Below are 17938 nucleotides of genomic sequence, written 5' to 3' on the forward strand. Positions count from 1 at the left end.
TGTCATCTGGTTATATGACCTTGGAAATCAACGAATCTCACAAATAACGTTTTGCCTAAAAGCTAGTACCCTCCTCCTCTCTGATATCCATGATAAAGCAGTAGTTGCAATACTGCTATTCTGTCTGCAAATTGATACTCTCAGTATTTTCAGTATTAGAAAATGGCCATCTAATCTCTGGTGGCCCTGCCTGCCTTTGTTACTGATACAGCCAGTATAGCTGTCTGCAGCTTCATCTGTGCATGCTACATGTCTTTTGATCTCTTTACCTTCCCTTGCCCACATCTTTATATTTAAGTGCCCCTCGTGAAAACAGCACACAGTTTGGTTCTGCTTTTTATTTGTTGATATTTATGGTATATTTTACTAATTTTGAGTCATATTTTGCATTTACTTACAGCATTTGCTCTTTTTTATACTTCTCTGAATTTCTTTTTTTTAAAGATTTATTTATTTGAAAGGCAGAGTTAGAGAAAGGGAGAAACAGATTTTTTAAAGATTTTTATTTATTTGAAAGAGTTACAGAGAGAGAGGGAGATATACCTTCCATTTGCTGTTTCACTCCACAGATGGTTGCAATGGCCAGGGCTGGGGAAGACCAAAGCCAGGAGCTTGTTCCCACATGGATACCAGGGGCCCAAGCACTTGGGCCATCTTCCACTGCTTTTTCAAGCCATTTAGCAGAGAACTGGATCAGCAGTGGAGAAGCTGGAACATGAACCAATACCCATATGGAAGGCCAGTATCACAGATCTACCTAACCCATTTGAGATTTGTTCATTTTATTGCTCATCAGTAGTTAGTTCTTTTTATTACTGGATAGTATTCCATGGCAGATTTATCCTAATTTATCCATTCTTCCAATTGATAGATGGCTGAACAATTTGAGATTTGGGATGATTATGAGGAAAACCCCTGTAAGCCTTCATATATGAAAGTACTTCAAAAATTTCACAGAAAGTACATATTATGGAAAAAAGGTTATGCATGAGTTTCAAAAAAGTGTGTCTAAAATAGATTTCTTTGGGATTTATTTATTTGAAAAAATTAGAGAGAAAGAGAGGGATAAAGGAGGGGTGGAGACAGGGAGAGAATCTTGAATCCACTGGTTCATTCCTGAGATGCCCGTAATGGCCAGGGCTGGGCCAGGCTGAAGCCAGCTTCTTCCAGGTCTCATACATGGACGGCAGGGGACTAAGGAGTTGGGCCATCTTCTACTGTTTCCCCAGGCCATTAACAGGGAGGTGGATTGGAATTGCAACAGCCAGGACTCCAGCTGGTGCCCATATTGGATGCCAGTATTGCAGATGGTGGCTTTACCTGATACTCCACAGTGCCAGGCCCAAATTTATCTTTTAATACCAATTTCTCAAAAACTTTTTAAAGTACCCTTGCATGGTGTTTGTATGGAAAAAATTTGTCACTTTAATTGACTGAAATCCAGGAATTGCATGAGGGTAATGCAGAAAGGTTTTGTAAAATGGAATTGAAAAAAGTTCATTTTGGTGCAAAGAATACTTTGCAGGGCCAGCGCTATGGCTCACTTGGTTAATCTCCACCTGCAGTGCCGGCATCCCATATGGGCGCCGGGTTCTAGTCCCGGTTGCTCCTCTTCCAATCCAGCTCTCTGCTGTGGGCCGGTAGGGTGGTGGAGGATGGCCCAGGTGTTTGGGCTCTGCACCTGCATGGGACACCAGGAAGAAGCACCTGGCTCCTCCCTTGTGATCGGCGCAGCACTGGCTGTAGTGGCCATTTGGGGAGTGAACCAACGGAGGGAAGACCTTTCTCTCTGTCTTTCTCTCTCTCACTGTCCGTAACTCTACCTGTCAAATAAATAAAATTTAAAAAATCTAAAAAAAGAATACTTTGCTAACCATGCAGATTTTTCATAATACACATCTTCTACATGGTAAGTGTATGCTTAATTGTATAAGAAACTACCATGCTGTTTTGCATATCACAATAGCTAAGACATGGAATCAACCTAAATGCCTATCAACAGAAGACTGAATGAAAAAATTATGGGATATGCACTCTATAGAATACTATACAGCAGTAACAAAAAATGAAATCTGGTCATTGGCAACAAAAAGGAGGAATCTGGAAAACATCATGCTGAGTGAAATAAGCCAGTCCCAAAGGGACAAATATCATATGTTCTCTCTGGTCGGTGACAACTAACTCAGCACCTAAAAGGAAACCTGTTTAGTGAAATGGACACTAGGAGAAACAATGTCTTGATCAGCCCTTGTCCTGACTGTCGAGGAATAACTTACTATTTTATTCCTTTTAATATTTTGTTCTACTTAATACCATTGGTTGAACTCTTTAATTAACACACAATTATTCTTAGTTGTTTAAATCTAACTGAAAAGTGATCCCTGTTAAATATGAGAGTGGGAATAAGAGAGGGAAGAGATATACAGTTTGGCACATGCTCACTCAGACTTACCCCTAATGGTAGAGGATGATCCTACATGGGAAGCAGTATACACAGCAGACTCATAGAATGGCAAATGCCCTAAACAGCACTCTGGCCTCAGAATCAGCCCCTAAGGCATTTGGATCTGGCTAAAAAGCCCATGAGAGTTTCTCAGGCATGGAAAGCCAAGACACTGTGGCAAAAAAAAAAAAAAAAAAAAAAAAAAAAAAGACCTCAATGAAAGATCTCTGTGAGTGAGATCCCAGTGGGAAGAACAGGCCATCAAAGAAGGCAGTACCTTTTTCTGAAGGGAGGAGAGAACTTCCACTTTGAATATGGCCTTGTCTATATAATGTCGGAGTTGGTGAACTCAAGAGGCTCCCATAGCCTTGGCAGCTCATGACAAGAGCCTCAGGTGATCACTGACATCATAAATAAGAGTGTCAATTGTTAAATCAACAATGGGACTCACTGTGCACCTGCTCCCCATGTTGGACCTCTGTCCTTAATGTGTTGTACTATGCAAATTAACAGTAAAACTACTGTCTGAAGCCAGACAGCTTGGGTTTGAGTGTGAGCTCCCCATCTCGTTGGCTGTGTAGCTTTAGGCACGTGACCTAGTTTCTTCGTCTATAAAATGGGGCTGAGAAGCATTATTCACATGCTGCTGTATTTCCTTCCAGTCTTTTTTTCTCTTTGCAAAATGGACTTCACACTTATTAGCTCAGTTATTTCTTTGCCCTTAGCATAGTTACCTGGACAAAAAGGAGTTTTTCTTGTAACACAAGATGTTGAACCTTTTAAAAAGCAATTATTGATCAGATGTAGACATTGCTAAACCACTTACAAGCAGGCGTTTCACTCTCTGTTGAATTTTTTACCATTTGAAATCCATTCTGGTTTCTTCGCAGTTCACTGTGCTGCTGTTCTGTTGTCCTACATGAACCCTAGTATGCACAGGGAGATTGTGGATGAGAATGTAAAGCCAGGGAGTGAGGGATGAGAACTGTGAGAACAAAGTAATGTCAACTTGCTCATTCGACCTATGGAAAGGTCCTTTGGTCTCAGGGTATCAGGGAATCGCCGAATTACTGCTAAACAAACAAGTTTCCACATCAGACAAACAAGTTTCCACATCAGACAAACAAGTTTCCTAATCAGAGTCATGGCACCTATTACTTATGCTACTTTAAGCAACTACTCTGTTAAGTTCTCTAAGCCTGAGGTGTGTCTTCTGTAACTTGGGATTAACACTGACTGCCTGACAGAGTTGAAACGGGGCAGGTTCAGGTAAAATGTCTTCGCACAGTCCTTGCATACAGTTAAGTGCTCAGTGAGTCACAGACAATGGAAACTGTGATGGTGGGGATAGTGATGGTGATGAATTCTAGAACACAGAGGTTGAAACAAAGACACAAGAGACAAGCAGATCTGGCTGGGTGGAATTGTGATACTTGATGGTGTTTATAACTTGGCAAAGTTTGTTGAACTTCTCCAAGCTTGAATGTTTTCATCTATAAAATGGAGATGATGATGTTTCTTTGGGTTGGTGTGAAGATTAAAGCGGAATCGCATAGAAATGTGCTTGGTGCTAGATAAACACTCCATAAATGTTAGCTATTATTGTCATTATTTATAAGAAAAGACACTAATAGTTCTAGTGAAAATATTTAGCAAATTCCTTACTCTTCTTAAAGGATTAGAATATGATGGTTCATGTCATAATTAAGAGGATTTACTGACGACCTCAGTACCAAAAAATATATATATACTTTGAAAAGCTAAAATAATAGCCAAGTTTTGAAAGTATCTTTTTGTTGTCAACTCTTTTGAGATTCCCTTCCTGTGGGATAGGAAAAGAAAATGGAGTCCTTCTTGCTTTTCATTCTAGAGGACCTTCCCTTCCACATTTCAAACACAGAATACCATTCCTTGCCACCTGCTTTGGGCTGACAATGCCAGAGAACTTCCTGCGCAAGTTGTTTTCAAACTCTTAGTCGGCACCATCAACCTCAGCAAATCCTCAGTGGCCTGAGGATGAGTGCACATCATTGTGATGGTGCTCACTGATGCATTCAGTCTTCGGCAGAACAAACACCACCACGGGACACTGTCTTGCAGACAAAGCATCTATCAGGCTTTTTGTGTGCTGTCCCCATCAGCAAGTCACCAACGGAATGCCATAATGAGTGCATTCTTTACATTTTTGAATAAATAAGCAAAACAAAGGGAATATGCTGGTCCATTTAATATAAGCACTTGAATGTGAAGAAAAAGGAGCCCTTCCCATATTAAGTGTAATAGAGCAGGAGAGGCCTGTGCCGGTCTGGTTCTTGGCTGGCCATCTGAGGTACACCTGACGGAAACCATGCTTGTGATTTCCAGGGCGCAGTTCCCTAGAGCTGGACTTTACAACTGCAGGGTGATCAGACAATGTAATGATCATCAGATGGAATTCAAGTGTGTATCACCTAATAGCCTTTCACTGCTAAGTGACAGAAGGCTGAACCATGCAGGGAAAAGTTGAGAGGCAGACTTCTTCGGGCAAGGCTTGCTTTTGTTTCCCAAAGGTTAGGGTCAAGGCACAGGTGTTCGCTACGTGTTCCCCAGCAGGCATTTCCGTTCTGGAGCAGAAGTGGCTGCCGATGGTTCTCGAGGTTGCAGGCTTCCTCGGTGAAGGGAGAGATAGGCATTTCGGTTTTATTCTTATTACATAGGTTCAGTGCCCATCTCTCAACCCATTGCTTTCTCCCAGGGAAGGAACTGCACCAATCAGTGCAGGTCCCAGAGACATGCCTGGACAGGGCAAGCTCTCAGAAGCACCTGGGCTGCCTGGAGGAAGGGTGGATTCCAGCACAAAGAGGATATTGGTCCCACAAGCAGAGAGATTGGATATCAAAGAGAAAACTTCCATGAGTGGTTGGGCAGGGCCCTCTTTGTTTTTCTTCCTTCCTGATAACAACCAGAAGCAAAGAGATGTTGGACCTTGAAGAGTTCCGAGGTTAAACAAGTCTGGGATGTTTCATCCTTGTACTCTATTCTGTAAAAACCATTTGCCAGGGAGACTGTGTTGCTTTGAATTATATCTTTCACTGTTGTGCCATTGTTATTCAATAAGCATTAGTGCTTAGCTGGTGTGTTGCAAACAAAAATAAAGAGGTCTCTGCCTTGCTCTCAAGGTTGGGACAACTGGTAAGCTTGTTCCTTTGCATGCCTAGGCTAATCCTCTGGGGCATGCAGCGCTGCTCCTCCACTGTCCCTGGATTCTCGTTCCTGCATTTCAGTTAAGGTCCTGGCATCCATGATCAGCAGGAGAGATTACTGATAGACTGTTCTCTTGGTACAATCGTAGGTTTGTATATCAGTGTTTTTCATAAAAGGAATTTGAAATATTTCCTTCTTTCCTGTGCTTTGAAGCAGTTCTAAAATAGTTGAACTACATATGCCTTGACTTGCTACAATGATTCATCTGTGAGATTACCAAGCCTGCTGCTTTTGGGGGTTGAGGTGAGCAGGTGAGGCAGAATGGTCCATTTCCCCCTGTTCAGGCCGGGTATGAGAAGGCTGGTCTCACCACTCTTAGCCTCCTCCACGCCCTGAGTAGCATGGCTGCAGAGTTACTGTAGAACATGTCGTCGATATTTAAATGTAGCCGGGAATTAAAGAATCATGAAAAGTTTGCTCTCCACACCTTATGAGCCTGGGCCTGTGTAAGGCACTTGAGTGCATGGTGTGTGTGTGGGCTGGGGCGTGGAGAGCAGGATCGAGGTGAAGAGCCACAGTCATGTCAAAGATCAACTGGAGACCAGCATAGCACAGAAAAGGGTCTGTGCTGGGTCTAAATACTTGGTTGTGATTTCCTCAGTGTCTCATTTTTGCTCTGGATAAACTCTGCACAATCCCTACAGGATGGACACATACAAAGGGGGAAAGACTTCAGTTGCCATTCAAAGTGTCTTAAGATGTGATCCCACCCATTCATTTCCCAAGACAGAGTTATGTACCCCTTTAATGAAAGGCCAGCCGTCTCAGTTCTCCAAATGTGCAGTGCTGGGGCCCTCTGGGCCTGTTGCCTGTTACCCGGGGCTCCTCCACATTCGGCCTGCTTGTTCCGGGAGAGCAGTAGGGAAGCGTCACCATCACTTTCGTCATCTGCTCTGCAGAGCCCCCCTCTGAAGATAGCGCCCGTCTAACGGTCTGCCTTGTCGGGGAAGCTGGCTTAAAACCACATCGTCTTTTTTCCCTGCAGGTCCTTCAGTCCGTAGTAAATGGGAAAGAGGGGACTGGGTTATTTCAGTTCCAGCACTGGACACATCAAAATTGCTTCCCTCTTCCCGCCTCCCTTTCCCTGGAGGACCTAATTTATTTCACGCATTGTGACCCATCCTGGCTTAGAAATGAGACCCCTGTGATTCTCTCTGGAGGCATTTCCCGCCTCGCCTCTTGGCCCCCAGGCAAACGCAGCCGGTCACAGCCCCTCTGCACTGTGATGTCAGCCATGCTGCTGGGCCCAGCTGGCTGGAGGTGTGTTTTATGGAGTTCAACCCTGCACCCTGGGCCATAAATATACATTGTACACATAAATGTACAGCTAACATTGCCCAGGCCCCTCTGAAGCACCATGTTAATAAGCAGACAGTAAGTCTTTAAAATATGGAAAAGCAGTTAATCTTTCCGCCGGCAAGTCCTTTGTAGGGGGTGGTTTGCCTCTGCCTCTGCGTAGCTGCAGTGCAGGGCTTTTCATCTCCCAGGATTTGGGAAGGAGGAAGTTTGCTGCAGGGCTCCATGCTAAGTGTGTTAAAAGCAATGTCTTGCCTTAGTTGTCATTAAGCATCTACGTGGAGCGACCACCCTGGGTCTGCCTTCAGGGAGCTTGAGCACGGATAATGCCAATGCAGTACAGAGAATAGGGGGCAAGCATGTGGCACCATTGTGAAGACACTGCTTGGGATGCCACGTTCCATACTGGAGTGCTCTGGTTCTAGTCCTGGCTCGGCTCCTGACTAGAGCCTCCCACTCCTGAGCATAAGCTCTGCTAATTTAGCACGGTTTCTCCATGTCTAATGTGAGTCATGGGCATCTTACTTATTTGCTGTCTCTACTTAATACATCTGATGAGTTCTGCCCATCCCATTTGTTTCCCTTTCTTTGGGAGGGTTAAATGCATGTGTAGTACTTCTAAGAGATAAAATGCAATATTTCAACATATATAATAATCCAAAACAAATGTAAAGCTATAAATATTCTTAAATGAATATTCTTAAGTATCCAAAATCTGTATATAGGTTTGCAACACTATTTTCCTACATGCTGTATCGCAGATCCCAATTCATGGTAGTCAGCAGGGAAACCCCTGCCCTTTCACTTGGTGCCAAGCAGATCACTGAAGCTTGCTTACTCAGTTAACATCCCTGTTGATGTGCAAATGGGAAGAGGGTTCCTTTTTATTTTTCCTTTTAATGAATAATCCCACCAACATCTTTATACAGGACATCTTGGGTTCTTAAACAAGAGTTTCTCTTCCGAAAATCAAAACTGCTATAAATGGTTTCTGATGCCTGCTGTTCTGGTGCAGTTGGTTAAGTCACCACCTGGAATGATGGCATCCCATAGTGGAGCGCAGGTTTGAGTCCCTGCTAATGTGCCATAGCAGAGAGCTGGATCAGAAGTGGAGCAGCCGGGACGGATGCTGGCAATGCAGGCAGCAGCTTTACCCACTATGCTATAGCGCCAGCCCCATTGTAAATCTTATTATGGAAGAAATTTTTTTTAAATAAAGTACTGTAATTATACTCTCCCATCTGCAGCTCAGAGCAGTACTCACTTATTCAGACTTTTGCCAAAAGTTTGATATTACCAGTTACTTTAGTTTTGGCCAGTCTAATACAAAGTGCATTTTATGATTTCCATTCCCTTTTATTTAAAGCCGACTGTAGTGAGATTGAGACCCGTTTGGCATATATGTTGTCCAGCTGTGTCACCTGTGAATTGTCTTAGGGATCTTGATGTTGGATAGCCAGCAGCTTCCCTTCTCTTTTTATAAAACCCATTTTTTGTTGTTTTTACCATTGTCCAGACTACTCTCTATTTACTCTTCTGAAAGAATCTTTGAGTCATAGCCTCAAAATCTGCCAGAAAGGTATTGGGATTTCGAGATCATTCTGAATTAAAAGGTAAGAGCAGAAATGACATCTTTACAATATGAACGGTGCTTTCCGTAACTATTGCACCCTTCCACTTTTAGGTTGCCTTTATGTTCTTGGTAAATTTCCTTGCTGTCTTCATAAAGGCATGTGTTCTTCTGGATTTACTCATGGGCATTTTATGGTCATTATTACTATAAACAAGCAAAGGTTCTTCTTTTCATAATGCCTTTTCATTGGCTAGAGTCAGGCTGTGGTTTCTTATGTGGCTCATACACCTAGTGGGCTTCCCGAGTCCTTCGATGAGTTCCAACAGTGGACCCCTAAGTTCTGGTGGGTTTGCTGAGGACACAGTGGCAGCTGTTCTGGGATACTACTTGGTCTTGTTCTCCTGGGGGCAGCCTCTCCAGTTTTGTTCATGGCATTTGGTCTGCTCATGCTTTTTATGACTTGGTCAAATGTAGTTAATTAATGCTTTTTTCCTCAAAAGTGTGGTCTAAGTTTTGAATATGTAATAGCCGCCAAAAAATGGTTTAAGTGGTTGTAATGTTACTCTCTGGCTTTTTTCTTGATCATGAGTGTCAAAAGTAGGTTTATGTCAATGTCCTTTAAAAGTTTATTTACAGAAGCAGGGTCGGGGGTGGGGGGGGAGGATGAGAGAATCTCTCCATCTGGTAGTTCATTCCCCAAGCCAGGACAGAGCTACACTGAAAACAGGAGCAGGGAAGTCCATCTAAGGCTCCCAGAGCTGCTGACTCCTGCCTCGTAGGGGACACATCATCAGGAACCTGGATTCCGAGGCAGAGCCGGGATACCAATCTAGGGTAGGGACTCTGATGCAACCCAGGCAGGGCTTTAACTGCTAGGCCAAACACGAACTCCGTACAATATTATTTGACACTGCAGTTTGATTGTCAGTAATCACATTTTTATTTGCATTTTATTATGATCAATATAAATTCCATCACTGAGCAGGCACAACCACGAGCAGTCAGATGCAGCCTTAGTCCTGCAGAAGCTGCGGTGGATGAGCGGGGTAGAGGGGAGCATGTGAAGAGGAAAGAGAGGCAAAGGCAGATGACAAGGGCAGAGGCCACTCGTGTTCTTGCAGGCGCAGATCCAGCTGGAGTGGTGAGGACCACAGTCTGATTGCAGTAGTTCTGGAAGAAGGGGAAGAAGATAATTCTTATTCGGGGTTGCACGATCAAAGAGGATAAAGAAACAGGGCATGTTTGTTACCAAAGAGGAAGGGTGTTAGTCACCTTTTCATTACTACAACTAAAATACCAGAGAGAAGCTACTTGGGAAGGAAAGATGCTTATTTCAGCTCATGGCTTTGGAAGATCGCAGGCCAGGACTGGCAGCCCCATGGCTCTGGTCTGATGAGGACTGTAAATAGAACATGTGCAGAGAAAGGATCGTGCGTGAACCACAAAGCAGAGAGCAGCCAGGCCCAAGTCCATTCCAAGGATATGCCCCCAAAGACTTGCCACTACATCAAACTACTGAACACCATGATTGAAGCAAGTCTCCAGGACAGAGATCTGTGGAGAACAATCAACTACTATCAGAATTACAGCAGAAAGGCTAGTAGATAAGGGAGACTGCTTAGGCGGTGGTCACCTGCCTCTTCCTTTCAATTAGTCGCATCCTTGTAGAAGCCTGAGACAAAGGCTTTGGAGAAGAGCATCAGTCCTCAATCCACGGCTCGCCAGGGCAGACAACAATAAGGGCACAGGTGCAGGTTCATGTTTTTCCAGTTTCTTGATTGCAAAACTTAGTTCAATCATGGAAACTTGTTTCCCCAGTGAGAGTATTAAAAGTTACATGACACAAATCTGATTCTGGCTGTTTCCAAGTAATGATTACATGTCTTTTTTTAAAAAAAATTTCCTATTTCCAATTGTATTCTAGTATAGAATACATATTGATGCTTTCTTCTTTTCCAATGTATTATAGTTTCTATGGCTTGAAAATAATTTATTTGAAAAAGCAACAGAGGGAAGAAGAGAGATACCTTCCATCTGCTGGTTTACTCTCCAAATGGCCACAACAGCCAGGGCTCAGCCAGGGCTCAGCCAGGTGCCAGGAACTCCATGCAGGTGCCATTTGGACCACCTCCCACTGCCTTCCCAGGTGCATTAACAGGAAGTGAGATCAGAAACAGCAGCAGAGAGTCCAACCAGCACTACCATGTGGGATGCTGCTATCCCAAGCAGCAGTTTAACCTGCTGGGTCACAATGCCAGCCCCTCTGAATACATTTTGCTCAACACCTTGTTTTTTTAAAGGTTTATTTTATTTGAAAGGCAGAAGTACATAGAGAGAAAGAGATCTTCCATCCATGGATTCATTCCCTAAATGGTTGCAAGAGCCAAGGATTGGACAGGCTGAAGCCAGGAGCCTAGAGCTCCACTTAGGCCTCTCAGATGGGTTGCAGGGGCCCAAGCAGTTGGGTTTCACTTCAATCCAGCTCCCTGATAATGCACCTGGGAAGGAAGTGGAGCAGCTGGGCCTAGAACTGGCACTCACATCGGATGCTCATGTCATAAAAGCTGGCTGACCCCACTTTGCAGTGACGACAGCCCTTGCACAATATTTTTTTTTAAATATTGAAAGGCAGAGGGAGAGAGAAGTCCTCCATCCACTGGTTGACTCCCCAGATGGCTGCAACAACCGGAAGCTGCACCAATTCAAAGGCAGAAGCTTCTTCAGGGTCTCCCACGTGGGTGCAGGGAGCTGCGACCTAAGTAGAGGAGCCGGGACTCAAGACTGCTACCTGCAATGTCTGTGTCCCATGTAGGTACCAGTTTACCTGCCATGCCACAGCACCGGCACCCCGGGTTCTAGTCATGGTCAGGATGCCGGATTCTGTCCCAGTTGCCCCTCTTCCAGGCCAGCTCTCTGCTGGGGCCCAAGTGCTTGGGCCCTGCACCCACATGGGAGACCAGAAGCACCTGGCTCCTGCCTTTGGATCAGCGCAGCACGCCAGCCGCAGTGGCCATTGGGGGGTGAACCAACAGAAAAGGAAGACCTTTCTCTCTGCCTCTCTCTCTCACTGTCCACTCTGCCTGTCAAAAAAAAAAAGAAAAAAGACTACGTGTTCACCAATCCTTTGTTATCATTACATACCTAATAATTCATATTTTGTTAGTAGACTGTAATGTTTTCTAATTAATCTGAATATCTATAGTTAACAATTTTCTGGTACATTTTTCTTCCTCCCATCTCATTCTGTTTTAGGAGTGTATGGCAAAGAGCATAATGCTGTCATAAATTCAGTTTAAGGATTTAAACTGCCTTTTAATACGTGTATTGACAACCTCACATTTACTTCTTGTTCAAATTTATTTATCTGAAAGTCTGAGTTCCACAGAGAGAGGTCTTCCATCCACTGGTTCACTCTGCAACGGCCAGAATTGCGCCGATCCAAAGTTAGGAGCCAGGAGCTGCTTCCGGGTCTCCCACCTGGGTGCAGGGGCCGAAGGACTTGGGCCATCTTCTACTGCTTTCCCAGGCCATAGCAGAGAGCTGGATCGGAAATGGAGCAGCCAGGACTCAAACCGGCACCCACAGCGGATGCTGGCACTGCAGGCGGCAGCTTTACCTGCTGCACCACAGTGCCGACTGCTCACATTTATTTTAATTGGCAATAGTTTAAGGCTAACGCTGGCAGGTGTGTGTGTCTGAAAACCTAATAGAATATCACATTTTTCCTACCTTTAATCTTCTGTAATTGTCTAGTTTTTTTAGAATCTGTTTTCTTCTGTATATTGACATATCTGAGAGACCCTTTTATCCATTCCCTGGAAACCTCTAAGTGGTGTTTCTTCATCTGCAGTATTCCAATTCAGACACTGGTTTTCATTCTCTGCTTTCCATCTTTGATAGTGTAGAGTTTCACTCAGCTTTGGGTAAGACCTTTCAAAGAAGTGAACAGGAATTATAAAAGAGACCAAACACTTGGAAAGGTTGACCCAACAGAAGAAAAATGCTTCATGTAATGGGGTCATTTGGTCTAATTTTCTAGTCAACCCGTTTTTCCTAGACTTGTGTGACCTTCATTTTGCACTTTTGAGACTCTTCACCTGCCTCTGGTGGATCACGTGCTCTCTGATGGATGTTGCCTCAGGTAGGGTATTATATGGTGATAGACACAGTTCAGTACAAAGAGGATAACGGCTAGCACAATGTCCGTGCATCGGTGAGGGAAGGTAAAGCGGAGATTTGTTGTTATTCGCTGCGAAATAGCAAGGCTGAACATTGTGTCTGAAGGCAGAGAGTAGGCCCAAGTGTGGACAGAGGTTTTGAAAGGAAGTAGGTATCACTGCCTGGCAGTGTGCCTGCAGTGGATGAATATAACTGTAGGATATGAGATGAAGAGGCATTGTAAATCTATAGAAAATACGCCACTCGTATTGTAGCCTTAGAGACAGTCTTGATTAATTCAACATAAGAGGAAGTAGTCAGTGAAAAAAAGTGGGAGTCCCTTTCTTTACACTTCTCTGTCCAGCAAAAGCATTATCTTCATTGCATGATTTTGGTTCCCCTTGAGGATACACTATAGAGAACAGAATACATTTGTGGAAAGGAAGATGATTAAAGATGAAACTCCTAGAGAAATGGTTAGGTTGGAATCCTCCAAACAGTCATCAGAAACTGTTATCAATGAATCATTTTTCTGGGGACATTATTCTGTCCCGTCACCGGCTTGGATATCCTGACAGTGGCATCAACTTGCTTCTGCATGGACTCTGCCCTAGGAGAATGGTAAAGTCTTCTAGTTGACTGGAATTAACTTCATCCAAAGATTATTCCTCTAACGTGGTACGTCAAAGAGTCTAGGAAGGTCACCGTCTCTTGCCATCAGTGTTTCATGGTTTCAGTGCGTGCTTGAGGGGAGGATGAAAGAAAACTCCATCTAGCAGAGCGTCAAATGCAACCTGGAGTCAATTGTTAAGTCTGGAAAGACCTAACCTCTTAACTTAGAAGCTGCAATTCATTTTTGTGCTCCATACAGATGACTTTCCACTTTGAGGCAAGCATTAGGCACAATGGTTAGGATATCTGTATGCTATCGCAAAGTGCCTGAGTTCAAGTCCCACCTGCACTTCTAATCCCAGCTTTTTGCAAAGGTGCTCCCGGAGAAGCACCCGTGGTGGCCAGAAGCACTTGGGTTACTGCACGTTACTGTGTTAAATCCAGATGGAGTTCCTAATGATTGGCTTTGTCCAGGTCCAGTCATAGCTGTTCCTGGCATTTAGGGGCGACCCTACACACCCTCTAAACAACCTGATTTCTTTTTTTTTCATTAACCTGGTGCCTCCAAGGTGAGTTGTATGACCTGCCTAAGCCATAGCTAATTTTTGCTGAGTGACACTTGAGTTTTTACATGACGTCCTTCATGAAAAATACCAACTGTCTTAGGAAAGCAGTCTCTGAAATCTGTTTTGCAAAGTATTACAGTTGATTCCACCCAGGGCGAAGTTTTCTTTGTAGCTCATTAATGGAGGGATGGTACATGACCTCATGGTCCTATTGCCTCTTGTTCCCACAGGTCCTTTGTCATTCAGCAGATCCCAAGCAGCAATCTGTTCATGGTGGTGGTGGACAGCAGCTGCCTCTGCGAGTCCGTGGCGCCCATCACCATGGCACCCATTGAAATCAGGTATATCCTTTCGTGTGAAGGTCCAGCCACTTCTGCAGACACCAGGAAGGGGGATCAACAGCGAGGGAACTTGGGGTGGGGGAGGGAGGTGGAGAATGGAGAGGGAAAAAAATCTCTATGCTTTCTGCTGTTGGAGAGAATCTGGTAAGGGAGCAAGGTGCCCAGCCTTGAATCCTGAGAGGTCTGCCTCTCAGGAGAAGCCACCCTTGGAAATGGGCCTTAACTACAGTCAACATAATGAATCCCTCAAGTGTGAACGCTTGAAGGCCCAGAAGATCAGAAGGCGTCCGGAATCTTGCCACGGCTTCCATCCCGAGGTAAGACCAAGAACTGCTCCAGAACCAGAACCACAGCCGAAATGGTTACTGTGAAAAAGCCCTTCAAGAAGCTCAGTGATACAGACTGACCGTCTCCTGCTTTAAGCCCCTCAGTGTCGTCTTATGTAGTCCATGTTTCCGTCTTTTTTTAAAAATGCACATGGGTGCAGCAGGAAAACATTTTCAGTAACTCACCCTGTCATGGATCACACACCACGTACCTTTGACCAAGCTGAGTTACTTACTTTACATGGAAGTCAAGTCGTTTTTCTGCACCTTATTTTTAGATAGCCTTGTTAAATGAAAATCCATTTGAAGCGAAAGTGGCGACATTAATACCAGATAAAGAATCACCATTTATACAGGTACAGTAATAATCCTCTGAGTCCCTGAACCACATGAAATCAGCAAGTAGAAAGGTATTCCATTTATACTCGAAGTGAGAGGGGACACTTAAGCATACGAAGAAAGGTGACCCAATCCTAGACTCAGGTGATGAAGGGGAGAAAGCCTCCTGCATTGCAGGAAGATCCCTACTCCCGAAAGTGTCAGCAGAGCCACCTGAGTGTTCACTTCACCTTTAGCAAACAACTTTGATGCTGTAAAAATATCCGAGTCCTAGAATAAGCGCTAAAGGCAATATATTGGCCATAGGAGCCTGGAATTGATTAAAAGTGCATGCACCTATATTCAAAAGATAGTTCCATGATGGGCCCTTATAAAGGCTGTATGTAAAAACACAACTAAGGTGGACATAAGGTAAACGTACAGACATCAGTAGTTTTTGAGCTTTCAGAACTAACGGGATGAAGTCACAGGGGAGAGTATCAGACTTACATGGTAGGTATATTATTATTTTACCTGGTAAAATAACGTTCTCATCAGAAATTACATATAGACACTTTCCATTCCAAGACCAGAAAGCTATAAATGGGAGGAGATCCATAATTATAGAAAAGTAACTTGTGTAGAACTTATGGTTTTTTTCCCATAGACATTTTAAAAAATATTCTGCATCAGATACTAAAGAGTTGTTTCCAATTGAAAAGTAAAGTAACAACATACAGAAATAAAGCAAGTAGATGAAAGATACAGTTGCAGGGCTAATAGTGAACTATCCAGCTCTACTTTCAAGCTCTGCAGCCTCTCTTCTGGGCATCTTTCCAATAGGCAGTGTCAGGGCCAGTCATCAACATTTGCTAAGGACCTACATTTAATACTGGCTGCATCAATAAAGAAGGGACAAGAAAATAAATGTCCATCAATACGGAAAGCACTAAACGGATGGAGCTGGAGCAATTTGTCCGTTAGTAGGCAGAAAGGAGCACAGGTTGCGATCATTTTGTAAAGCAGGGACTCCCCTTCTCCCAACTAAGCACCCCCCCACAGTGTCCCTAGCCAACTCCAGGACACGTTGTGAGCCTTAGATGGACTCTTGCTTCCATTATGACAGAGAAAACTTCCAAGTGCAATATTTATCTTCATTACCAGTAGTCTTTACTTGCTGAATGATTTGCATTATTGATATGCAAAGAATATCCAGAAGATCTTACACACTGACAAGTGGAATCCAGTCTCTAAGGTGCTGAAACTTAGAGACATCTACAACCCCGCCATCACCCAGGTCCTAGAAGGTAGCGTTCTTACTGTGGAGGTGGGAGAAGCTGGGGGCTGCACTGTGGCTTGGCATGTATAAGGTACCCTGGAACCCATTTCTGCTCTCACCAACCCCTGCCTCTCCCTGCAGGAGAACGCCAGGGAGTGCGGGGGTGTGCCGAGTCTCCAGGCCAGCGTGGCCCTGCTTCTGCTCTCTCTGCTCCCGCTGCTGTTCTCCAGGTGACCCTGACGAGATCAATTCTTGGCATGCTAAATCATGGATAAACTGTGAACCAAAATATGGTGCGACATAGGGGACATGAAATATAGTCCAACCATCAGCATCTCATGATTTTAAACTGTGCGTGATAGAAACTCTTAACAATATGTTGATAAAAAAGTTACCTTTTTACTTTGCCAGTCATGCAAATGTGAGTTTGCCACATGATCATCGCCCTTCATCAGAAACGGGACTACAGGTGATAGGCACCGTCCCTTCTGCTTGAACCCCATTGAAACCAATTTAAAACTGTGTACTTTTTCAATAAAGTATATCAAAATCATAATCTCCTTGTTGGATTTTATCACTTCAGTGCTGGCAATATAAACTTAAAGAGAATGTACCTCGAAACAGTCCCCTATTCCAGAAACCATCAGAGCATGGTAGATTCTTTTTACAGTAGATTCCAAATATTTAATGATTATTTAGATGCTGCACTCTTCTAAAAATGTTTACAGAAGTTAATCCACTATGTACATGGGAACTCTGAATTTTGCTACACAAGACTTCAGTAGAAATCATAATTTGCACACAAGCTCTCATATTCAAGCTGGGAATAGAAATACAGACGTCATAAATCTGAGGGATTGATTCTGAGAAGACGTAAGGAGGATAAGAATGAGGACTGTGAATGAATCTCAAGCTGATTGCTTCAGCATTTGCCTTCTGACTTGCCCAATAAACAAAAGACGAAATTAGATCTCAAATACTGTAAGATGTGAAACTACCCAGACCTGCAAGCGTTCCTTAAACACTGGCTCTTGATCCAAATAAAACAGATTCCATTGGATCATGGTTACCAAATAGAGTGGAGCAATTTCCATGCCTAGGTAGAGCAGAGAATGCCTTACTTCTTAGGAGAGACCTGTAAGAGGCAACTGGAGAGCACTACTTAACTCTTTTTGAAAGGGTCATATTATCCTGCCGGTATTTTAGAAAAACAGATGTTCTCATTCTACCTTGCACTAAAATGTTATGATATTCATAGGGATAACAACACTACATTGTTACACTTCTTTAAATCACTATGCCTTCAGTCATGTTCTCAATACAAAAATCCCATAATACACTAATCTGTAAAAATTTCAACAATAGTGACTGCAGAATTGGAACCATTGCTATTGTTCACTTCTGTGTGTGTAAGTAAACGTGTAAGTTCAATGGTTGCTTATACAAATGTAAAAATGGGTTGCAGTTATGCTTGTATATTAATATCAGGTAAGGAGTCACACACTTACGGTGGACTGACACACTTTAAATACTTTACCCACATGAAATCTTCAGTATAAAGACATCCCACTGATAGCTGTGCTAATGGCCAGTAGAAACTTAAGTTTACCTTTCTCGGTATTAAACTTATCACAGAACGGAGTGATGTGCGAGAGGATTTAGGTGATGTAAAAGACAGCAGTCATATTATAATGGAATTCTTAACAAAATGATCATCACAGGACACACTCTTTTCCATTATAATTCTAAAAACCTGGCAACATTAAGTCCAATATGTTTCCAT

At 43.5% G+C, this 17938-nt stretch overlaps 1 protein-coding gene across 1 annotated transcript in view; it reads left to right on the plus strand.

Moving 5' to 3' along the window:
• The window catches only part of CACNA2D3 (calcium voltage-gated channel auxiliary subunit alpha2delta 3), an 877616-nt gene extending 861062 nt beyond the window's left edge, over positions 1 to 16554 (plus strand). The window contains exons 36-38 of the mRNA XM_062200176.1: positions 14122 to 14234; positions 14467 to 14549; positions 16297 to 16554. Coding sequence (XP_062056160.1) covers positions 14122 to 14234; positions 14467 to 14549; positions 16297 to 16389 — 289 coding nt within the window. The 3' untranslated portion in view covers positions 16390 to 16554. The remainder of the gene's footprint in view (positions 1 to 14121; positions 14235 to 14466; positions 14550 to 16296) is intronic.
• Positions 16555 to 17938: the final 1384 nt, after the last annotated feature.

This window comes from Lepus europaeus, chromosome 9, assembly GCF_033115175.1.
Source record: "Lepus europaeus isolate LE1 chromosome 9, mLepTim1.pri, whole genome shotgun sequence".
NCBI lineage: Eukaryota > Metazoa > Chordata > Mammalia > Lagomorpha > Leporidae > Lepus > Lepus europaeus.